The 26,101-nt window shown below is 44.1% G+C and overlaps 1 protein-coding gene across 1 annotated transcript in view; it reads right to left on the reverse strand.

The window, feature by feature from the left end:
• aatkb (apoptosis-associated tyrosine kinase b) overlaps positions 1–23,706 on the reverse strand; it is a 91,094-nt gene extending 67,388 nt beyond the window's left edge. Inside the window, exon 1 of the mRNA XM_031804844.1 lies at positions 23,326–23,706. Within this exon, the coding sequence (XP_031660704.1) occupies positions 23,326–23,706 (381 nt within the window). The remainder of the gene's footprint in view (positions 1–23,325) is intronic.
• Positions 23,707–26,101: the final 2,395 nt, after the last annotated feature.

The following is a 26,101-nucleotide window of genomic DNA, read 5'->3' on the forward strand; positions in this document are numbered from 1 at the left end:
AAAGGACTCTACACACTGACAGGACTCTACACACTAACAGGGCTCTACACACTAACATGACTCTACACACTGACAGGACTCTACACACTGACAGGACTATACACACTGACAGGACTCTACACACTGACAGGACTCTACACACTGACAGGACTCTACACACTGACAGGACTATACACACTGACAGGACTATACACACTGACAGGACTCTACACACTAACAGGACTCTACACACTGACAGGACTATACACACTGACAGGACTATACACACTGACAGGACTCTACAAACTGACAGAACTCTACACACTGACAGGACTCTACACACTGACAGGACTCTACACACTGACAGGACTCTACACACTGACAGGACTCTACACACTGACAGGACTCTACATACTGACAGGACTCTACACACTGACAGGACTCTACACACTAACAGGACTATACACACTGACAGGACTCTACACACTGACAGGACTCTACACACTAATAGGACTCTACATACTGACAGGACAAAACGCACTGACAGGACTCTACACACTGACAGGACTAAACGCACTGACAGGACTCTACACACTGACAGGACTCTACACACTGACAGGACTCTACACACTAACAGGACTCTACACACTGACAGGATTCTACACACTGACAGGACTATACACACTGACAGGACTATACACACTGACAGGACTCTACACAATAACAGGACTCTACACACTGACAGGACTATACACACTGACAGGACTATACACACTGACAGGACTCTACAAACTGACAGGACTCTACACACTGACAGGACTATACACACGGACAGGACTATACACACTGACAGGACTCTACACACTAACAGGACTCTACACACTGACAGGACTCTACACACTGACAGGACTCTACACACTAACAGGACTCTACACACTGACAGGACTCTACACACTGACAGGACTCTACACACTAACAGGACCCTACACACTGACAGGACTCTACACACTGACACTGACAGGACTCTACACACTGACAGGGCACAACACACTGACAGGACCCTACACACTGACAGGACTCTACACACTGACAGGACTCTACACACTGACACTGACAGGACTCTACACACTGACAGGGCCCAACACACTGACCGGACCCTACACACTGACAGGACTCTACACACGGACACTGACAGGACTCTACACACTGACAGGGCCCAACACACTGACAGGACCCTACACACTGACAGGACTCTACACACTGACAGGACTATACACACTGACAGGACTCTACAAACTGACAGAACTCTACACACTGACAGGACTCTACACACTGACAGGACTCTACACACTGACAGGACTCTACACACTGACAGGACTCTACATACTGACAGGACTCTACACACTGACAGGACTCTACACACTAACAGGACTATACACACTGACAGGACTCTACACACGGACAGAACTCTACACACTAACAGGACTCTACACACTAATAGGACTCTACATACTGACAGGACAAAACGCACTGACAGGACTCTACACACTGACAGGACTAAACTCACTGACAGGACTCTACACACTGACAGGACTCTACACACTGACAGGACTCTACACACTAACAGGACTCTACACACTGACAGGATTCTACACACTGACAGGACTATACACACTAACAGGACTATACACACTGACAGGACTCTACACAATAACAGGACTCTACACACTGACAGGACTATACACACTGACAGGACTATACACACTGACAGGACTCTACAAACTGACAGGACTCTACACACTGACAGGACTATACACACAGACAGGACTATACACACTGACAGGACTCTACACACTAACAGGACTCTACACACTGAGAGGACTCTACACACTGACAGGACTCTACACACTAACAGGACCCTACACACTGACAGGACTCTACACACTGACACTGACAGGACTCTACACACTGACAAGGCACAACACACTGACAGGACCCTACACACTGACAGGACTCTACACACTGACAGGACTCTACACACTGACACTGACAGGACTCTACACACTGACAGGGCCCAACACACTGACCGGACCCTACACACTGACAGGACTCTACACACGGACACTGACAGGACTCTACACACTGACAGGGCCCAACACACTGACAGGACCCTACACACTGACAGGACTCTACACACTGACAGGACTCTACACACTAACAGGACTCTACACACTGACAGGACCCTACATACTGACAGGACTCTACACACTAACAGGACTCTACACACTGACAGTACTCTACATACTGACAGGACTCTACACATTCACAGACACCTCATCTGCTCACACATAACATGCACGTATACTGACTCTACACACATTCACATATAAGCTACTGCTACTCTGTTCATCTTATATCCTGTTGCCTTGTAACCTTACCCTTATATACATACAGTTGAAGTCGGGAGTTTACATACATCTTCCTTAGCCAAATACATTTAAACTCAGTCTTTCACAATTCCTGACATTTAACCCTAGTAAAAATACCCTGTCTTAGGTCAGTTAGGATCACCACTTTATTTTAAGAATTTGAAATGTCAGAATAATAGTTGAGAGACTTATTTAAGATTTCATTTCTTTCATCACATTCCCAGTGGGTCAGAAGTTTACATACACTCAATTAGTATTTGGTAGCATTGCCTTTAAATTATTTAACTTGGGTCGTAGCCTTCCACAAGCTTCCCACATTCCTCCTGACAGAGCTGGTGTAACTGAGTCAGGTCTGTAGGCCTCCTTGCTAACACATGGTTTTTCAGTTCTGCCCACAAATGTTCTATAGGATTGAGGTCAGGGCTTTGTGTTGGCCACTCCAATACCTTGACTTTGTTGTCCTTAAGCCATTTTGTCACAACTTTGGAAGTATGCTTGGGGTGATTGTCCATTTGGTAGACCCATTTGTGACCAAGCTTTAACTTCCTGACAGATGTCTTGAGATGTTGCTTCAATATATCCACGTAATTGTACGTTCGTCACTAGGAGGACAGAACGCATCTCCTTCCTGAGCGGAATGACGGCTGGGTGGTCCCATGGTGTTTATACTTGTGTACTATAGTTTGTACAGATGAACCTGGTACCTTCAGGCATTTGGAAATTGCTCCCAAGGATGAACCAGACTTGTGGAGGTCTACCATTTATTTTTCTGAGGTCTGATATCTTTTGATTTTCCTGATACAGAGCGGCATAGGCAAGATACAGTAGATGGTATTGAGTACAGTATATACATATGAGATGAGTATGTAAACAAAGTGGCATAGTTAAAGTGGCTAGTGATACATGTATTACATAAAGATGCAGTAGATGATATAGAGTACAGTATATACGTATACATATGAGATGAATAATGTAGGGTATGTAAACATTATATTAGGTAGCATTGTTTAAAGTGGCCAGTGATATATTTTACATCATTTCGCATCAAATCCCATTATTAAAGTGGCTGGAGTTTAGTGTGTGTGTTGGCAGCAGCCACTCAATGTTAGTGGTGGCTGTTTAACAGTCTGATGGCCTTGAGATAGAAGCTGTTTTTCAGTCTCTCGGTCCCAGCTTTGATGCACCTGTACTGACCTCGCCTTCTGGATGATAGCGGGGTGACCAGGCAGTGGCTCGGGTGGTTGTTGTCCTTGATGATCTTTATGGCCTTCCTGTGACATCGGGTTGTGTAGGTGTCCTGGAGGGCAGGTAGTTTGCCCCCGGTGATGCGTTGTGCAGACCTCACTACCCTCTGGAGAGCCTTGCGGTTGTGGGCGGAGCAGTTGCCGTACCAGGCGGTGATACAGCCCGCCAGGATGCTCTCGATTGTGCATCTGTAGAAGTTTGTGAGTGCCTTTGGTGACAAGCCGAATTTCTTCAGCCTCCTGAGGTTGAAGAGGCGCTGCTGCGCCTTCTTCACGATGCTGTCTGTGTGGGTGGACCAATTCAGTTTGTCTGTGATGTGTACGCCGAGGAACTTAAAACTTACTATCCTCTCCACTACTGTTCCATCGATGTGGATAGGGGGGTGTTCCCTCTGCTGTTTCCTGAAGTCCACAATCATCTCCTTAGTTTTGTTGACGTTGAGTGTGAGGTTGTCGACCTGGAATGCGAAGACCGACAACCGTCGAAACAACTATTCTATAAGAACATTTCTGAATGGGACTCTGAAGTATCCCATTCTAACCACGAAAGACTCCAGGGACACAAAGAGAAGTTCAGATGAACTTTCCAACAGAAAGACGGATGATTCTAATAGAGATCACGATGACACACTGGGCGTAAATATATATATTAATTGCAATTATTCCCGGATGAGTGAGCGTTCATGTGCAAAGGATTAGTATTTCTATCAATATAATTATCAACTGTGTAGAGTCTTCTGTCTTTCGCACCTTCTCAGCCGTCATACCGGTTTAGCCCACTAGGGCACATCCCTAATAATTTCCTTGTAACCATACCTACTGTTTGTTTGTTTGTTATGCATTTCTGTGATTATTTAGTTAGTTAGTAAATAAATGATTAAGACAATTGATGTATGGATGATTCTTAGTGAAGGCTGGGTTCGTGCAGATAACCAACAACTTACGACGTTTGGAATGCAACTAACGTGAGGTAAAGAACAATTCATTAATTAGAAGACTAATTGATCAGATATTAAAATATCTGAAAAGTTATATTAGGAAAATTATAACTTTGTAATCTGAAGATTTTCCTTGGTGCCCCGAATTCCTGATTAATTACATTTACATGATTAGTTTAATCACATCATAATAATTACAGAGAATTTATTTGATAAAATAAGTATTTTATCACTTTAATGATGCCAAAGACAGGACAGTATGCTTACTGATTGTGTTCTTCAGATATTTATTCTTCTGTCTTGTGTGTTTTTTTTTAGTTTGCAAGAAAGGCATTTCACTGTACTTGCATGTGACATTAAAAACTTTACTTGAGGGACAGAGAGACGAACCTGGAGATGAGTCCCCTAAGCAAGCTGGTCCTGGGGCTCTGTTCACAAACACAAATAGACCCCACAGAGCCCCAGGACAGCAGCACAATTAGACCCAACCAAATCATGAGAAAACAAAAAGATAATTACTTAACACATTGGAAAGAATTAACAAAAAACAGAGCAAACTAGAATGTTATTTGGCCCTAAACAGAGAGTACACAGTGGCAGAATACCTAACCACTGTGACTGACCCAAACTTAAGGAAAGCTTTGACTATGTACAGACTCAATGAGCGTAGCCTTGCCATTGAGAAAGACCGCCATAGGCAGACATGGCTCTCAAGAGAAGATAGGCAATGTGCTCACTGCCCACAAAATGAGGTGGAAACTGAGCTGCACTTCCTAACCTCCGGCCAAATGTATGACCATATTAGAGACACATATTTCCCTCTACACAGACCCACAAAGAATTAGAAAGCAGACTCCCATATCTACGGAGTGAAATACCACAGTGTGCCACCACAGCAGCAAGATATGTGACCTGTTGTCACAAGAAAAAGGTCAACCAGTGAACAAACACCATTGTAAATACAACCCATATTTATGTTTATTTATCTTCCCTTTTGTACTTTAACTATTTGCACATCATTACAACACTTTATAAATATATAATATGACATTTGAAATGTCTTTATTCTTTTGGAACTTTTGTGAGTATAATGTTTACTGTTATTTTTTTTAATTAAATTGTTTATTTCACTTTAGTTCATTATCTATTTTACTTGCTTTGTGAACATATGTTTCCCATGCCACTAAAGCCCTTAAATTGAATTGATGTGAAATTGAATTGAGACAGAGAGAGTCAGGGAGAAAGAGAGAGAGAGACAACCAGACAGCGAGACAGAGAAGAGAGAGAGAGAGAGAGAGAGAGAGAGAGAGAGAGAGAGAGAGGGAGGAGAGAGAGAGAGAGAGAGAGAGAGAGAGAGGAGAGAGAGGGGGGGGGGAGGAGAGAGAGAGAGGGGGAGAGAGAGAAAGAAAGAGAGAGAGAGAGAAACAGAAAGAGACAGAGACAGAGAGAAGAAAGGTAAGTGATACATTAGAGCTTCAGAATAGTGAAAGATAATGATGGAGAGATAAGATACAAGAAAGAGAGAGGGAGGGAGGGAGGGAGGGAGGGAGGGAGGGAGGGAGGGAGGGAGGGAGGGAGGGAGGGAGGGAGGGAGGGAGGGAGGGAGGGAGGGAGGGAGGGAGGGAGGGGAGGGAGGGAGACCATCGGTTGTGTTGGACACAACAGAACAAGAAAATCAACCTGTTACAAAACACTGAATTTAATTATGCTCAATACAGTAGCTATGACTAATTGACAGCACATCTGGGATTGTCCATGTTTACCATGAAGGGACGCATCAAGGATAAAAGCTGGTCACATGGTCATTCCCAGGAAGCCAATGAACATAGAGAATACATGAAGGCCTAGTGCTGTTATGATCACATTGCTGGTTCTAGGTGTGAATATTGTCTTGGGAGATTTCAGTGGTTTGAGGACTGCTCTTTAAATTAAACATCTTCCCTATCCAATAGCCATGGTTCAGTAGCAGTCATCCAGGCCTGCCAAGAGGCAATGAAAAGTAACTGAGAAGGACTTGATTCAGTTTTTTACAATCCCTTTGGCACTAATTTCAAAACCTTGTGGTCATTTTACAAAACTCTAGACACAAAACTGAAAACGGTCATCACTTGTAACACAGGCTGTCCAATGTTCAAAACATTGCATTGTGCATTCATATCTTTAAAGAAACCTTGCACTGGCAGAATCATCGGTTCAAATAACTGATTTATCATGAAATACCATAGGAACATTCATTTAGATCACCCACACACAAGATACCGATAGTTTCACTGTGTAGTTGTTCGTACAATCATTAAATATAGTAGTACAAATTATGTGTTTCATTATGGTACTACACGTAAATACATCACTGTAAAAGGACTAGTAAAGAGAATACTACAGACACAGTGGAATCATTGAACAAAATCTGAAATGTATTGATGACATAAAATAAAATTACTCATAGGTTTCTTTGAATCAAAGCAAAAATAGGAGGAGAATGTCCAGAGAGAGGTCAGAGGAGAATGTCCAGAGAGAGGTCAGAGGAGAATGTCCAGAGAGAGGTCAGAGGAGAATGTCCAGAGAGAGGTCAGAGGAGAATGTCCAGAGAGAGGTCAGAGGAGAATGTCCAGAGAGAGGTCAGAGGAGAATGTCCAGAGAGAGGTCAGAGGAGAATGTCCAGAGAGAGGTCAGAGGAGAATGTCCAGAGAGAGGTCAGAGGAGAATGTCCAGACTCATTCAAGCTAACAGAAAGGCCACAAACTCTCAAATAACAGCTATGGGCATCTCTTAACGTACAACAGCGTGAATAACTCAGGCTGTTGTGGAGGCAAAAGGGGGTCCTACCCAGTACTAGATAGGTGTACCTAATAAAGTGGCCAGTGAGTATACAGTAATGTCAAATCTGAAAACATGGTCTGGAAAAGTGGTACATGGGACCATAGAAACAGTGTCTGATAAAGAATGATGATGAAATATTACATCCATAGCTAATTGGTTCATGCTCCATGGTAATTGGTGTCAATGGATCTCGTTATCCTGAAGATTTCATGGCCTTAACATGGAATATTGTTTGTCAGTTTCCATAAAACTATGCATTAAGAGTAATGCAACAGTTACTTATCATTTTCAGCAGTTGTATCAGTTGATAGTTAGATCATTGTAATGAAATTAATAGACAGTCATCTCAGATGTAATGTGTGAATTGCATTTTGAAATGGTAATACTTTGATGTTAAGTTGTGTCATTTTAAACAGGTAATTTTAGTTCAATGAACAAATGATCTTAGCTATATGTGTATTGTATCCAAGCAACTGAAAAAAGTGTTAGAGTTTTAAAAAAAATGCATTTTGATCATTGGTTGTGAGTATTGTATCTAGAGTTTTGAAAAATGACATCAAGGTTCCGAAATTTGTGTAAAATTTATTGTAAAAAAAACTAATATTAGAAATATACTGTCAGTGTGTCTGTGGAATTGTTCAGAGCCAGTTGAAAGTTATCTGCACGTGCACACACACACACACCACACACACACACACACACACACAAACATTAACTGAAAGTCCTGTATCTGCATGGCCTCCAGGGTCAACAGAACAGTGCTGAGTAAACAACCCAGTGATGTTTTTGGAGTGTGTGTGTGTGTGTGTGTGTGTATACGTGTGTGTGTGTGTGTGTGTGTGTGTGTGTGTGTGTGTGTGTGTGTGTGTGTGTGTGTGTGTGTGTGTGTGTGTGTGTGTGTGTGTGTGTGTGTGTGTGTGTGTGTGTATACGTGTATATGTGTGTGTGTGTATACGTGTATATGTGTGTGTGTGTGTGTATACGTGTATATGTGTGTGTGTGTGTGTGTGTGTGTGTGTGTTGGTGAAGCCCTAGCTAAGGCTGCCTGCTAAACAGCACAGAACAGAACAGGCAGGGGAAAATTCAGCATATCCAGGCACAACACTGAGCCTTGGGAAGGACACGCGTCAGATACCTGGGCTTAAACATACTGTACGGGCGCACACACACACGCACACACATGCACACACACATACATACACACACGCACACACGCGACATGTCAAGTAGAAAAAGTAAGGAAAATCAAAATGGCTGCTCTGGAGAAACAGAAACATTGCATTAGCTGTAGCTCACCACCACAGTTAGCTTTGAAATACTGTTTCCTGCGTAAATGGGTTACAGTACGTGGGCTGCAGGGAGGCGGTTAGCCGAACAATGCCTGAAGATCAGTCAACCCAGGCTGCTACACTGATTACTGGGCTAACCCTAACCCAATCAAAGTCTGTACAGGAGACATGTTTGACTACTTCCCTTTGGATGTTCTGGACGACACAGACGACAAGTGGAAGGACAGAGGATACAGGAGAAGGGGAGGAGAGGAGGAGAGGAGAGGAGAGAATGGGATGGGAGGAGAGGAGATGAGAGGAGAAAGGGAAGAGAGGGGAGAAGGGGAGGAGAGGAGAGGAAGAGAGAATGTGAGAAGAGTAGGAGAGGAGAGGAGAGGAGAGGAGAGGAGAGGAGAGGAGAGGAGAGGAGAGGAGAGGAGAGGAGAGGAGAGGAGAGGAGAGGAGAGGAGAGGAGAGGAGAGGAGAAAGGGAGGAGAGGGGAGAAGGGGAGGAGAGGAGAGGAAGAGAGAATGTGAGAAGAGTAGGAGAGGAGAGAATGGGAGGAGAGGAGAGGAGAGGAGAGGAGAAAGGGAAGAGAGGGGAGGAGGGGAGAAAGGGAGGAGAGGGGAGAGGGGGAGAAAGGGAGGAGAGGTGTCTGGTTACCCGTGGGGTTGTGGTGGGGTAGTTATGACACTGTACGATCGATGAGGGGAAATAAAACAAGTAGCAATTGACTTTCACTTGTATGTTTAGACCAGTTCTTTAACTCAGGCTGACATAGTGATGCTGATGGTTACGTCAGCCTCATGGCTCTAACGAAGGCTCAGGCTGGCTCAGGTGGAGCCCTAACGAGCCCAGTGGCAGGGAGGCAAATGCTAACTGAAGGGTTCACAACGTAGAGAGGCTGCCATTTTGGATCCCTGTGTCAGTCTTTCATGTAAGGGTTAAACTACAAGAATGCCTGCAGTTCCTTATGTATCCCACAGCAGCAGGAAGCACAAGGGGGTAGAAGGGCTGGTTGAAGGAGGGTCAGGAAAAGGTTGAATTGTGTCAGTGCATCCCTGTTCCCGACTTAGCATCAACTTCAGTGGCTTGCGAAAGTATTCACCCCCTTGGCATTGTTCCTATTTTGTTGCCTTACAACCTGGAATTAAAATATATTTTGGGGGGGGGGGGGGTTGTATCATTTGATTTACACAACATGCCTACCACTTTGAAGATGCAAAATATTTGTTATTGTGAAATAAACAGGAAATAAGACCAAAAAAAAGAACATTTGAATAATAATAACAATTTGCATAACTATTCACCCCCCAAAGTCAATAATTTGCAGAGCCAACATTTGCAGCAATTACAGCTACAAGTCTCTTGGGGTCTCTATAAGCTTGGCACATCTAGCCACTGGGATTTTTGCCCATTCTTCAAGGCAAAACTGCTCCAGCTCCTTCAAGTTGGTTGGGTTCCACTGGTGTACAGCAATCTTTAAGTCATATCACAGATTCGTAATTGCATTGAGGTCTGGGCTTTGACAAGGCCATTCTAAGACTTTTAAATGTTTCCCCTTAAACCACTCGAGTGTTGCTTTAGCAGTATGCTTAAGGTCATTGTCCTGCTGGAAGGTGAACCTCCGTCCCAGTCTCAAATCTCTGGAAGACTGAAACTGGTTTCCCTCAAGAATTTCCCTGTATTCAGCGCCAAATCAAATCAAATCAAATTTTATTTGTCACATACACATGGTTAGCAGATGTTAATGCGAGTGTAGCGAAATACTTGTGCTTCTAGTTCTGACAATGCAGTAATAACCAACAAGTAATCTAGCTAACAATTCCAAAACTATTACCTTATAAACACAAGTGTAAGGGGATAAAGAATATGTACATAAAGATATATGAATGAGTGGTGGTACAGAGCGGCATAGGCAAGATACAGTAGATGGTATTGAGTGCAGTATATACATATGAGATGAGTATGTAAACAAAGTGGCATAGTTAAAGTGGCTAGTGATACATGTATTACATAAAGATGCAGTAGATGATATAGAGTACAGTATATACATATACATATGAGATGAATAATGTAGGGTATGTAACATTATATTAGGTAGCATTGTTTAAAGTGGCTAGTGATATATTTACATCATTTCCCATCAATTCCCATTATTAAAGTGGCTGGAGTTGAGTCAGTGTCAGTGTCAGTGTGTTGGCAGCAGCCACTCAATGTTAGTGGTGGCTGTTTAACAGTCTGATGGCCTTGAGATAGAAGCTGTTTTTTAGATTCTTGGTCCCAGCTCTGATGCACCTGTACTGACCTCGCCTTCTGGATGATAGCGGGGTGAACAGGCAGAGGGAACACCCCTTGTATGACTTCCGGCGCCGACAGAGATGGCCGCCTCGCGTTCCTAGGAAACTATGCAGTTTATTTTTTTTTTTTACGTGTTATTTCTTACATACATCATTCCTTCAAGTCTGACCAGTTTCCCAGTCCCTGCCGATGAAAAACATCCCCATAGGGTGATGAGAGGTGTACCTTCTTACATATGTTTGGGGAATCCCCCACATGCCTTTTGGCGAACACCAAATGTGTTTGCATATTTTTTTCTTTAAGCAATGGCTTTTTTCTGGCCACTCTTCCATTAAGCCCAGCTCTGTGGAGTATACTTTTAAAGTGGTGTTATCGACAGATCCTCCAATCTATGCTGTGGAGCTTGCAGCTCCTTCAGGGTTATCTTTGGTCTCTTTGTTGCCTCTCTGATTAATGCCCTCCTCGCCTGGTCCGTGAGTTTTGGTGGGCGGCTTGTTGTGGTGTCATATTCTTTCAATTTTTTAATAATGTTGAAAGTTTCAGATATTTTTTAGAACCCAACCCTGATCTGTACTTCTCCACAACTTTGTCCCTGACCTGTTTGGAGAGCTCCTTTGTCTTCATGGTGCCGCTTGCTTAGTGGTGTTGCAAACTCTGGGGCCTTTCAGAACAGGTGTATATATACTGAGATCATGTGACAGGTCATGTGACACTTAGATTGTACACAGGTAGACTTCATTTAACTAATTATGTGACATCTGAAGGTATTTGGCTGCACCAGATCTTATTGAGGGTCTTCATAGTGAAGAGGGTGAATACATCTGCACACACCACTTTCCTGGGTTTTTTTGTCTTCAAATGTTCATTTCACTTCAGCAATTTGGACTCTTTTGTGTACATCCATTACATGAAATCCAAATAAAAATCCATTTAAATTAATGCAACAAAATAGGAAAAACACCAAAGGGGATGAATACTTTTGGAAGGAGCTGTATGTACCATGATTCCTCTCTCCCCTGCTTCCCTCCTCCCTTCCTTCCCTCCTCCCTCGTTCTCCTACCCTCCTCCCTCCTTCCCTCTTTCTCTCTTCCCTCATTCCCTCCTACCCTCCTTACCTCCTGTCTCTTTCTCTCCATCCATCCAGCCTCCTTCCCTCCTCCTTCTTTCTCTCCTCCCCTCCTTCCCTCCTCCCTCTTTCTGTCCTTCCCTCCTCCCTCCTTATCTACTCCATTTTTCTCTCCTTCCCTCCTCCTTTCCTTCGCTCTTCCCTCATTCTCCTACCCTCCTCCCTCATTCCCTCCTACTCTCCTTCCCTCCTGTCTCTTTCTCTCCTTCCCTCCTTCCCTCTTCCCCTCCTCCCCTCCTTCTATCCTCCCTCTTCCTCTCCTTCCCTGCTCCCTCCTCCCTTCTCCCTCTTTCTCTCCATTTCTTTTCTCTTTATTTTATCTGTCTCATTATATCATTACATTGGTTCGGCCTCGGGACTTTGTCGTTGTCTGGATGATTATTTAGATGCTGGGCGTCTGTTACACTTCATTTCCTGTTGTCATTATGCATCCCCGTGGCGAATGTGTCCTCCTCCGTTGTTCTCTGATGCTCAGAAGAACAGATAGTAACTCTGTGATAAGATAACACAGTGGGTGTATACTAACAGGAGTTGATGTCTGGTATTTTTATTAATGTTGGTTAAAGTCACACTGTGACGGTGATATCATGTTTTGTATGTCTCTGGGCTGTGGCCTTCGAAATACTCTTCATCTGTTTTGGGGGGGGGGATCATTTTCATTTCATCATTCATCATCTTGCAGCTGTGCGTTGTTTACAGAGAAGTTTCAGTCATCTTTAAAAATACAAATAAATGTGGCCTCCCAAGTGAAAAATAAAATAAAATAAGAAAAAATATTTAAAAAAGTTATTAAAAATGTCATTACCGTAACATGGACCATTAAATAGCAAAATGGGATAAATGGAAGATTACAACAATGTGTCTCGAAGGACCATTGAAATTAGTAATACACCACTGAGGAAAAGCAGACAGACAGGCTGTGGATCTGCAGGTGCACATCTCACATGTAGCTATATGCTCTGCCAAGTCCAATGACAATGTAACAACAAAACAAGCTTCATTTAGATGCTACATTCGGGATGAGCATTAGCCATTAACATTAGCCGTTAACATTAGCAATGAGCATTAACCATTTGCATTAGCCATTAGCATTAGCCGTAAACATTAGCAATGAGCATTAACAATTTGCATTAGCCATTAGCATTAGCCGTAAACATTAGCAATGAGCATTAACAATTTGCATTAGCCATTAGCATTAGCCGTTAACATTAGCAATGAGCATTAACCATTTGCATTAGCCATTAGCATTAGCCGTAAACATTAGCAATGAGCATTAACAATTTGCATTAGCCATTAGCATTAGCCGTTAACATTAGCAATGAGCATTAACAATTTGCATTAGCCATTAGCATTAGCCGTTAACATTAGCAATGAGCATTAACCATTTGCATTAGCCATTAGCATTAGCCATGGTTAGGTATGCCAAACACCTGACCACAGGCTGTGACTGTATGACTGTACATGGGTGTGACGTCACACTGATAGGGCTCCATGTATACGGAGGCTTGTTACATAATCACTGCTCCTCACCGGAGAAATATATATATTTTTTTGTAAATATATATGTATATATATATTATTAAAACAGCTCAATATACACACATGGATGGACCATTTCCCTGTGGATAAAATAGAATAGAATCCATACACACACACAAACACACACTCGCAGGCACAAACACACACACACACACGCATACGCACACACACACACACACACAGACAGACACACACACACACACAGACACACACACACACACACACACACAAACAAACACACACACAGACACACAGACACAAACAAACAGACACAAACACACACCCACACAAAGAGACACAAACACAAACACACACACACCTAAACCATAAATCCAGATAACATCCCTTTGTCACTATTCCTTGTGTTCTCCAACATTCTCAAATCAAATTAAATGTTATTGTTACATACAACATATGTAGCAGATGTTATTGCGGGTATAACTAAATGCTTGTGTTCTTAGCTCCAACAATACAGTAGTATCTAACAAATCACAACAATACACACATCTAAAAGTGAAAGAATGGAATTAAGAGATATATAAATATTAGGACGAACAATGTCAGAGTGGCATTGACTAAAATACAGTAGAATCGAATACAGGATATACATATTTTTTTATTTTTTTTATTTTATTTTACCTTTATTTAACCAGGTAGACAAGTTGAGAACAAGTTCTCATTTACAATTGCGACCTGGCCAAGATAAAGCAAAGCAGTTCGACAGATAAAACGACACAGAGTTACACATGGAGTAAAAACAAACATACAGTCAATAATGCAGTATAAACAAGTCTATATACAATGTGAGCAAATGAGGTGAGAAGGGAGGTAAAGGCAAAAAAGGCCATGATGGCAAAGTAAATACAATATAGCAAGTAAAATACTGGAATGGTAGTTTTGCAATGGAAGAATGTGCAAAGTAGAAATAAAAATAATGGAGTGCAAAGGAGCAAAATAAATAAATAAATAAAAATTAAATACAGTTGGGAAAGAGGTAGTTGTTTGGGCTAAATTATAGGTGGGCTATGTACAGGTGCAGTAATCTGTGAGCTGCTCTGACAGTTGGTGCTTAAAGCTAGTGAGGGAGATAAGTGTTTCCAGTTTCAGAGATTTTTGTAGTTCGTTCCAGTCATTGGCAGCAGAGAACTGGAAGGAGAGGCGGCCAAAGAAAGAATTGGTTTTGGGGGTAAATTGGTTTTGGGGGTATGAGATGAGTAAATCAGTAAACATTATTAAAGTGACTAGTCATTAGATGTCTATGGGTAGCAGCCTCTAAGGTGCAGAGTTGCGTAACCGGGTGGTAGCCAGCTAGTGATGGCTATTTAACAGTTTGACAGGCTGATGATGGCCTTGTTTTTCAGTCTCTCAGTCCCAGCATTGAGGCACCTGTACTGACCTCGCCTTCTGGATGATAGCGGTGTGAACAGGTAGTGGCTCGGGTGGTTGATGTCCTTGATGATCTTTTTGGCTTTTTTGCTGACATCGGGTGCTGTAGGTGTCCTGGAGGGCAGGCAGTGTGCGTTTGCCTCTGGAGAGCCCTGCGGTTGCGTGCGGTACAGTTTCCATACCAGGCGGTGATACAACCCGACAGGATGCTCTCAATTGTACATCTGTAAAAGTTTGTGAGTGTTTTAGGTGCCAAGCTGAATTTCTTCAGCCCCCTGAGTTTGAAGAGGCGTTGTTGCACCTTCTTCACCACACTGTCTGTGTGGGTGGACCAATTCAGCTTGTCCTTGATGTGTACGCCGAGGAACTTAAAACTTTCTACCCTCTTCACTACTGTTCCGTCGATGTGGATAGGGGGGTGTTCCGTCTGAATTTCTTCAGCCTCCTGAGTTTGAAGAGGCGTTGTTGCACCTTCTTCACCACACTGTCTGTGTGGGAGGACCCTTTCAGATCGTCAGTGATGATATGTACGCCGAGGAACTTGAAGCTTTCCACCTTCTCTGAGTGCATCTTTCCATATTCCTATCTTTTCATCTCTCCCATCATTCCTTTTCCTCCTCTCTGCGGCTGTGTTCTGTTTCAAGCAGCAGTGTGAGTGGTTAGGCTTATGGATGACCTCTCTCTGGCTGTGGATATCAGGAGGAGAAGTGGATAGAAGATCTCTCCACCAGAGGTTTCTATAAGGTTCCGTGATTGGCGTGGTTATCAATAGCTGGAGTCGGTTTTTGAAGTATTGATTTCTATTGAATGGAGAAAAGCAGCACTCCATTATATAACGGATCCATCGACTCAGCTGTGAACAGTGGTGCTTCATGGTAACAACCCTTGAGAGTGCTTTGTGTGTGTGTGTGTGTGTGTGTGTGTGCGTGCGTGCGTGCGTGCGCGTGTGTGTGTGTGTGTGAGTGTGTGTGTGTGTGTTTGAGACTGAGGTATCTGATCCTGGTGGGATGACACTACGTTACATATCAGATGGGTTCTTCTGTGACCAAGAAGCAGCAGGGGAAAAGTGTAAACAGGAAGTAGAGCCCCCTACTCCACACACCCACATCGACTCCATTTCCCCATCCAGCTCTTACATTTCTTGTCTATTAAATGTCCTGTATAAAGTCCTGTTTCATGTACTGTGTGGACCACAGTAAGAGCAGCTGCTGCTTTTGCCACAGCTAACGAAGATCCTAATAAAATACCAAATACTTATTTTCCACCATAATTTGCAAATAAATTCATTAAAAATTCTACAATGTGATTTTCTCCTTTTTTCACATTTTGGCTGTCATAGTTGAAGTGTACCTATGATGAAAATTACAGGCCTCTCTCATCTTTTTAAGTGGGAGAACTTGCACAATTGGTGGCTGACTAAATACTTTTTTGTCCCACTGTATGCTCGCAGAAGCACACCAGAGGTGGTTGGTGGCACCCTAATTGGGGAGGACGGGCTCATAGTAATGACTGGAATGAAATTAATGGAATTGTATTAAACACATGGTTTTCTCATCTGTTTGATTTAACTCCATTCCAACCATTATTATGATCCATCCTCCCCTCACCAGCCTCCTGTGAAGCACACACACACCACTCGCACACACACCACTCGCACACACACGCTCGCACACACACACATGCTTAGCCTCCGTTTCCTCACCCCTGAACACACACTTTGAGCAAGGTCACATGGAAAGCACACACACGTGTCATTGTTATACTACAGCCAATCAGAGCTTAGAGAACAGTGCTTTAACAAGCAGAGACCTTGAACACACACACACACACACACACACACACACACACACACACACACACACACACACACACACACACACACACACACACACACACACACACACACACCATATCCCCTTCCATGGCTGATAAAATTAACAACACACACACACACACACACACACACACACACACACACACACACACACACACACACACACACCATATCCCCTTCCATGGCTGATAAAATTAACAACACACACACCATAATGACCTCACATGCAAAAGACACACGTGTCATTATGCTATGGGCCAATCAGAACAATGAGCGTTTTAACAAGCAGAGACCATTAAAACCTCTTCAGGATAGGGGGCAGCATTTTCACTTTTGGATAAATAGCATGCCCAATTTCAACCTCCTGCTACGCATCCCCAGAATATAAGATTTGCATACTATTAGTATATATGGATAGACAACACTCTGAAGTTTCTAAAACTGTTTGAATCATGTCTATGAGTATAACAGAACTTATGCAGCAGGCAAAACCCAGAGGACTAACTATTCAGAATTTTTTTTTGGGGGTCCCTAAAAATTCTAAGGGACTTGTTTTCAGTTCCTACCACTTCCACTGGATGTCACCAGTCTTTGTTAATTGGTTGAGGTTATTCCTTTGTGTAATGAAGAAGTACGGCCATCTTGAATGACTGTCACGTTATGTGTACTGTTTGAGAGTTGCGCAAGACCAGAAAAGTATCGTTAGTTTGTTGTCTTCCTGTATTAAACACAGATTGTCCCGTCTTCAATTTGATCGATTATTAACATTTAAAAATACCTAAAGTTGTATTACAAAATTAGTTTGAAATATTTTGGCAAAGTTTACAGGTAACATTTGAGATATTTTGTAGTGACGTTGCGCAATTGGAAGCTGTGTTTTTCTGGATCAAACGCTCCAAATAAATTGACATTTTGGATATATATCGACGGAATTAATTAATCGAACAAAAGGACCAATTGTGATGTTTATGGGACATATTGGAGTGCCAACAGAAGAAGCTCGTCAAAGGTAAGGCATGTTTTATATTTTATTTCAGCGTTTTGTGTAGCGCCTGTGTACTCCGTTGGAACATATTCTGAAGGAAAGCATGCACAGAAATATGACGCAAACACGTTAAAACAATTACGCACAATAAGTAGAAAAGGTTAACTAGCTACCTTACTCGACTTTAGTTTTTTTGGTTGTCTTTGTCTGTGTAACTAGCTGACTAGCTAGATTACTGCAATTCACATATATCTAGATGATAGTTATGAAGTAAAACGCTTGCTTTGTGCATATCTTTAATCGTCTGGCTGGAAGGAGGTTCAGTGAATGGGGAGACGCAGCTGGAGGTAACACAGGAGGGAGAGTGCGAGTGCTTCTCAAGTGTATTGTTTTATGTGTTCTACACACTCTACATACTCAAGAGAACAACCTCGAGGGAGTGCACTTGGAGCAGGAGAGTGTGGAGCACAGTACTAGGCATATTGAGAAACACCTTCAGTCTCCTTTCTGTCCTTGTCAATAGCTTTTCTAGTGTCTCCCCCTCTCCCTTCCCCCCTCTCTCACTTTTTGATCCCTCAATAAACCCACTCAGTCTCAGCCCCCCCCACTCTCTCTCTTTGCTTCCCTATCTCTCCTCTCGCCCCCTCTCTCTCTCCTCTCGCCCTCTCTCTCTCTCCTCTCGCCCCCTCTCTCTCTCCTCCCCTCTCTCTCTCCTCTCTCCCCCGCTCTCTCTCCTCTCGCCCCCTCTCTCTCCTCTCTCCCCCTCTCTCTCTCCTCTCTCCCCCTCTCTCTCCTCTCTCCCACTCACTCTGATCCTCTCATACACTCCCTCATCCTGTCTCTGTCTCTGTCTCAGACTCCGCCTGTCCCAGGCTCTGTCTCAGTCTCAGTCTCAGCTTCAGCCTCAGTCTCAGCCTCAGTCTGTCTCAACCTCAGCCTCAGTCTCATCCTCTCAACCTCAGTCTCAGTCTGTCTCAGCCTCAGTCCCAGTCTGTCTCAGCCTCATGCTCAGTCTGTCTCAGCCTCATGCTCAGTCTGTCTCAGCCTCAGCCTCAGTCCGATTCTCAGCCACAGCCTGTCTCTGTCTCAGCCTCATTCTTAGCCTCAGGCTGTCTCTGTCTCTGTCTCAGCCTCATTCTCAGCCTCAGCCTCAACCTCAGCCTGTCTCTGTCTCAGACTCAGCCTCAACCTGTCTCTGTCTCAGCCTCAATCTCAACCTGTCTCTGTCTCATCCTCAGCCTCAACCTCAGCCTGTCCCTGTCTCTGTCTCAGCCTGTCTCTGTCTCTGCCTCAGCCTGTCTCTGTCTCTGTCTCAGCATCAGCCTGTCTCTGTCTCTATCTCTGTCTCAGCCTGTCTGTCTGTCTGTCTCAGTCTCAGTCTCAGTCTTAGTCTCACCCTGTCTCAGACTCAGCCTCATTCTCAGTCTCAGTCTGTCTCTCAGCCTCAGCCTCAGCCTGTCTCAGCCTCAGCGGCAGTCTCAGTCTCAGCCTCAGACTGTCTCAGCCTCAGACTGCCTCAGTCTCAGCCTCAGTCTCAGCCACTTAACCTCTGAACCGTGGCTGAAATAGTCCCACTGAGCCCTGGTTGACAGAATCACACTGCACCCTGGCTGACAGAATCACACTGAACCCTGGCTGACAGAATCACACTGAGCCCTGGCTGACAGAATCACACTGAGCCCTGGCTGACAGAATCACCCTGAGCCCTGGCTGACAGAATCACACTGAGCCCTGGCTGACAGAATAACACTGAGCCCTGGCTGACAGAATCACACTGAGCCCTGGCTGACAGAATCACACTGAGCCCTGGCTGATAGAATCACACTGAGCCCTAGCTGACAGAATCACACTGAGCCCTGGCTGACAGAATCACACTGAGCCCTGGCTGACAGAATCACACTGAGCCCTGGCTGACAGAATCACACTGAGCCCTGGCTGACAGAATTACACTGAACCCTGGCTGACAGAATCACACTAAACCCTGGCTGACAGAATCACACTGAGCCCTGGTTGACAGAATCACACTGAGCCCTGGTTGACAGAGTCACACTGGGCCCTGGTTGACAGAATCACACTGGGCCTGGTTGACAGGTGGAGACAGAGGGAGAGAGGGAGAAGGAGACAGAGGGAGAGGGGGGAGATGGAGAAAGGAGGGAGGGCGGATTGATGGAAAGTGATGTTGGGGGAAAAACACAAGACATTATAAATTCTATGTACACAAATGTTTTGTGCACACTGCCCACACAATGAGGTGGAAACTGAGCTGCACTTCCTAACCTCCTGCCAAATGTATGGCCATATTAAAACCCATATTTAGTTTATTTTCCCTATTTGCACATAATATGACATTTGAAATGTTTATTGTTAATTTGTTTATTGTTTATTTCACTTTTGTTTATTATCTATTTCACTGGCTTTGGCAATGAAAACATATATTTCCCATGCCAATAAATTCCCTTAAATGGAATTGAATTGAAATAAGAGAGAGAGAGAGAGAGAGAGATAAGGAGGGAGGAAGAGAGATAAGGAGAGAGGAAGAGAGATAAGGAGAGAGAGATAAGGAGAGAGAGATAAGGAGAGAGGAAGAGAGATAAGGAGAGAGGAAGAGAGATAAGGAGAGAGGAAGATAGATAAATAGAGAGGAAGAGAGATAAATAGAGAGAGAGAGAGAGAGAAAAATAGAGAGAGAGAGAGAGAGAGATGGAGAGAGGAAGAGAGAGAGAGAGAGATGGAGAGAGAGAGAGAGCAATAGAGAGAGAGATGGAGAGAGAGAGAGTGAGAGCAATAGGGAGAGAGAGAGTGAGCAATAGAGAGAGAGAGATGGAGAGAGAGAGAGAGCAATAGAGAGAGAGATGGAGAGAGAGAGAGAGAGAGCAATAGAGAGAGAGAGAGATGGAGAGAGAGAGAGAGCAATAGAGAGAGAGAGAGAGATGGAGAGAGAGAGAGAGCAATAGAGAGAGAGAGAGAGAGAGATGGAGAGAGAGAGAGCAATAGAGAGAGAGAGAGAGAGAGAGACAGAGAGAGAGACAGAGATGGAGAAATAGAGAGAGAGAATATAAATAAATAGCCGCTGAGAGAGAAAGAAACAATGAAGTATTTTATTTATTTTACCTTTATTTAACTCGGCAAGTCAGTTAAGAACAAATTCTTATTTTCAATGACGGCCTGGGAACAGTGGGTTAACTGCCTGTTCAGGGGCAGAATGACAGATTTATACCTTGTCAGCTCGGGGATTTGAACTTGCAACCTTTCGGTTACTAGTCCAACACTCTAAGCACTAGGCTACCCTATTGATCTAATCTTGCGATACTAGTCAGTCAATCAATGTAATGTTCTGTAGTGTCTTGTCCACTCTAATGAAGCTCTACTGTTTATCAGGCTCTAGTGTTCAGTCTGCAAAACAGAGACTACATCATAACGGACTGGAAGTCAATTCTACTTCTCTGTCTGTGAGACAATCAATGGGTAGCATCCCAAATTGCACCCTATTCCCTATGAGCCCTTGGCAAAAATCCTGCACTATAATGGGAATAAGGTGCCATTTGGGATACAAACAGCGTATCGTTAATGGCCAGACCGGGCAGGCTGGCTGGGAGATTTAAATGCATCAGAAGGTTACACTATTCCAGAGACCCTGTGTAATTCCCATGGACAGGGTAGAATATCATGGGATGCATTTATGTATTGTGTTTCACTGGAGAAGCACGTTGTTTTACATCAAAGGAGATTCAATACACCGCGGAGCGGACATTACACTGTGCCTGAAACCCGAAGAAATGTTAAGCTGTTCAAATCAAATCAAATCAAATTATATTAGTCACATGCCCCTGAATACGACAGGTGTAGTAGACCTTACACTGAAATGCTTACTTAGGAGCCCCTAACCATCAATGCAGCTTAAAAAAATACAGATAAGAATGAGAGATAAATGTAACAAGTAATTAAAGAGCAGCAGTGAAATAACAATAGCGAGACTATATACAGGGGGTACCGAGGTAGCATGTACATGTAGGGTAGCCATTTGACTAGATGTTCTTATGGCTTGGGGGTAGTAACTGTTTAGAAGCCTCTTGGACCTAGACTTGGTGCTCTGTTACCGCTTGCCGTGCGGTAGTAGAGAGAACAGTCTATGACTACGGTGGCTGGGGTCTTTGACAATTTTTAGGGCCTTCCTCTGATACCGCCTGGGATAGAGGTCCTGGATGGCATGAAGCTTGGCCCCAGTGATGTACTGGGCAGTTCACACTATCCTCTGTAGTGCCTTGCGGTCGGAGGCCGAGCAGTTGCCATATCAGGCAGTGATGCTGCGATGGTGCAGCTGTAGAACCTTTTGAGGAGCTGATAACCCAGGCCAAATCTTTTCAGTCTCCTGAGGGGGAATAGGTTTTGTTGTGCCCTCTTCACGACTGTCTTTGTGTGCTTGGAACATGTTAGTTTTTTGGTGATGTGGACACCAAGGAACTTGAAGCTCTCAACCTGCTCCACTGCAGCCCCGTCGATGAGAATGGGGGCGGCTCGGTCCTCTTTTTCCTGAGTTCCACAATCATCTCCTTTGTCTGGATCACGTTGAGGGAGACGTTGTTGTCCTGGCACCACATGGCCAGGTCTCTGACCTCCTCCCTATAGGGTGTCTCGTCGTTGTCGGTGATCAGGCCTACCACTGTTGTGTCATCGGCAAATTGAATGATGGGTGTTGGAGTCGTGCCGAGCCGTGAGCGGCCCCTGTGTTGAGGATCAGCGTGGCGGATGTGTGGTTACCTACCCTTACCACCTGGGGGCGACCCGTCAGGAAGTCCAGGTTCCAGTTGCAGAGGAAGACATTTAGTCCCAGGGTACTTATCTTATAGATGGGCTTTGAGGGTACTATTGTGTTGAACACTGAACTGTATTCAGAGTGGGTCTAGGGTTTATGAGATAGTGGTGTTGATGTGAGCCAATACCAGCCTTTCAAAGCACTTTATGGCTACAGACGTGAGTGCTATGAGTTGGTAGTCGTTTAGGCAGGTTACTTTAGTGTTCTTGGGCACAGAGACTATGGTGTTTTGCTTCAAACATGTTGGCATTACAGACTCGGACAGGGACAGGTTGAAAATGTCAGTAAAGACACTTGCCAGTTGGTCAATGAATGCTCACAGTACACGTTCTAGTAATCTGTCTGAATGTTGACCTGTTTAAAGCTCTTACACACATCGGCTGCGGAGAGCGTGATCACACAGTCTTCCGGAACAGCTGGTGCTCTCATGCATGTTTCAGAGTTATTTGCCTTGAAGCAAGCATAGAATTATTAGATCGCCTACAAATTCTCAGAAGGCAGCCTGACCTTCGGCCCCTCTTTCTCCGCCTCCTCTTCACGCAGATCACGTGGATCGGGGCCTGTTCCCAAGGAAGCAGTGTATCCTTCGCGTCATCAGAGTCGTGTACAAAATAAAATAAATAAATAAGTTACAAACAATGCGGATAAAGGAACAAAAAATACAATTGTCTGGGGGACTTCTTCCCCTGCGTCTGGGGGACTTCTTCCCCTGCGTCTGGGGGACTTCTTCCCCTGCGTCTGGGGGACTTCTTCCCCTGCGTCTGGGGGACTTCTTCCCCTGCGTCTGGGGGACTTCTTCACCTGCGTCTGGGGGACTTCTTCCCCTGCATCTGGGGGACTTCTTCCCCTGCGTCTGGGGGACTTCTTCACCTGCGTCTGGGGGACTTCTTCACCTGCGTCTGGGGGACTTCTTCCCCTGCGTCTGGGGGACTTCTTCCCCTGCGTCTGGGGGACTTCTTCCCCTGCACCATCTTGTTGTTGAAGTCGCTTTGTGTTTACGTTTTCTTTTCTTTGTTTATAGAGGAAACATCTCATCAGGAACATGTATTCTTAAATGTTCTCATATTTCATCTATTGAAACATGAAGCAGAGCACAGCAGTTTGAATGGTCTCCATTGGCTGCCCCACTAGCTGTTGCTACTGCATGCAGCTGTCCATGGTGCTGAAATACCAACACAGGTGGAGCACGGCACTCCCTGACAGCCCTGTCACACACACAAGCTATATTTACCATATCATCAGTGTCAACCAGCAGAGGGACATTGAAAGACATGCTCAGGGGCTTGACATAAAGTCACCAGCTCAACACACGTGACTTGTTGACACGCTCATGTTGTAATGCTGTGAAAGTGCAGTTAGGCGTCCTTCGGACGGATCAGACCCTAGCCTCCACCATGTTCTACCATCCATCCTATTCCACAAGGCTGAAGCAGCAGTGTGGTAATACGCCATGGCTCAAGGGTACCAGTGATATGAGCAGTCTGTCCCATGTTAGGACTGTGCTCCTGTGGTGCTATCAACAGTATTGTCACTGTGACTGTTTTGCTAGTGCTATCAATAGTACACCTACTGCCACTGTGAGGCTAAATGCTACCAACAGAGGCAATCATTTAGGAGATTTTGGAGATAAAACAAGAAACACAAAGTCAGTTGAGGTAAAAACTCCTCTGGAATCCACACTGGTTGCTGGTAGTTATAACAAAAACCAAAACATCTGGACAACATCGCTTAAACATAACCCAGGCTAGCACACACTGTCTATTTGTGGGCCAGGGAGCTAGCTACAGCTAGCACACGCTGTCTATTTGTGGGCCAGGGAGCTAGCTACAGCCATCTTCTCTCTCTCTCTCTCTCTCTCTCTCTCTCTCTGTCTGTCTCTCTGTCTGTCTCTCTTTCTCTCTCTCTGTCTCTCTCCCTCTCTCTCTCTCTCTCTCTCTCTCTCTCTGTCTCTCTGTCTGTCTCTCTCTCTCTGTCTCTCTGTCTCTCTCTCTCTCTATCAGAAAACAAGCTCAATGTTTTCCCTAAGCCCTCATTAAAAAGCCTATTTAAAAATAGCCCGTTCCCATCACAAATCTGACTCTGTGAGATGCTACATTTTGATAATCTACCCTCATAACACGATTTTTTTTAAACTGTCCGATTACGGTTTTGAAGCTCCACTATTTCAGACACATCTAAAATATAAAGGAAGCAAAAGCTAATTCTCCTGTCTTAACACTCCTGTCTTAACACTCCTGTCTTAACACTCCTGTCTTAACACTCCTGTCTTAACACTCCTGTTTTAACACTCCTGTCTTAACACTCCTGTTTTAACACTCCTGTTTTAACACTCCTGTCTTAACACTCCTGTCTTAACACTCCTGTTTTAACACTCCTGTCTTAACACTCCTGTCTTAACACTCCTGTTTTAACAGTCCTGTTTTAACAGTCCTGTCTTAACACTCCTGTCTTAACACTCCTGTTGTAACACTCCTGTTTTAACACTCCTGTCTTAACACTCCTGTCTTAACACGCTTGTGAATCACTGGGTTTCTTTCTTCAAGGCGTAAAAGCAAGGTGCCTATCTGTCTCTCTCCTCTCCTTCTCCACAGAGCGTTGGCTGGTTCTGAACGCATGTGCTACTGTTGATGTAGCAGAGAGATAAGGGACCTGAGTATCAGCTAATAATGTGAATCTAATAGAGTAATGTTAATTAGGCTCTAATGATTCAAATCTGTTCTCTTCACCTCTTCACACACACACACACACCTCTGTTATACACACAAGCACACGCATGTACACACACACACACACACACACACACACACACACACACACACACACACACACACACACACACACACCTCTGTTATACACAGAAGCACACGCATGTACACACACACACACACACACACACAGCATAGGGCCTCCCACAGAGCGCTCAGGTCATTAGCAATCTGAAGCATCACTGCAGCAACCTCTCTTGAAACACTTTCGGTGGTTAAACACAGACTGGTTTATGGGATTAAAGCACAACAAATTCTGCAGTGTGAATCATGTAAAAATATATATATATAATACACAAAAACAAATGAGTTAGTCAACACTATATACTTGAAATCCCCCAAGTGGTGGGTGATCGAGAAATCTGTGGTGATGTCACTCAATAGACATCTCAACAACAGACGTTGCTGTGTTTAACTATGGTACGCTAACAGGTAGTAGTTTAAGACCAGTATCCATATAAATAACATGAACGAGCAGCACTCTTACTGCAATATGAAAAGCTTATCAATGCCATGACATTATCTATTTACTACAATTACTAATACAATCTTTTTTCTCTTCCAGTCAAATCATTACCACATCAATAGACAGTAGCTAGTACAGTTTGTTTACCAAAGTCCAATGATACCTCCCCTCCCCTGCCCCATCCAGTGATTCCTCTCCTCCCACACCC

This window comes from Oncorhynchus kisutch, linkage group LG25 (assembly GCF_002021735.2).
Source record: "Oncorhynchus kisutch isolate 150728-3 linkage group LG25, Okis_V2, whole genome shotgun sequence".
Taxonomy (NCBI): domain Eukaryota; kingdom Metazoa; phylum Chordata; class Actinopteri; order Salmoniformes; family Salmonidae; genus Oncorhynchus; species Oncorhynchus kisutch.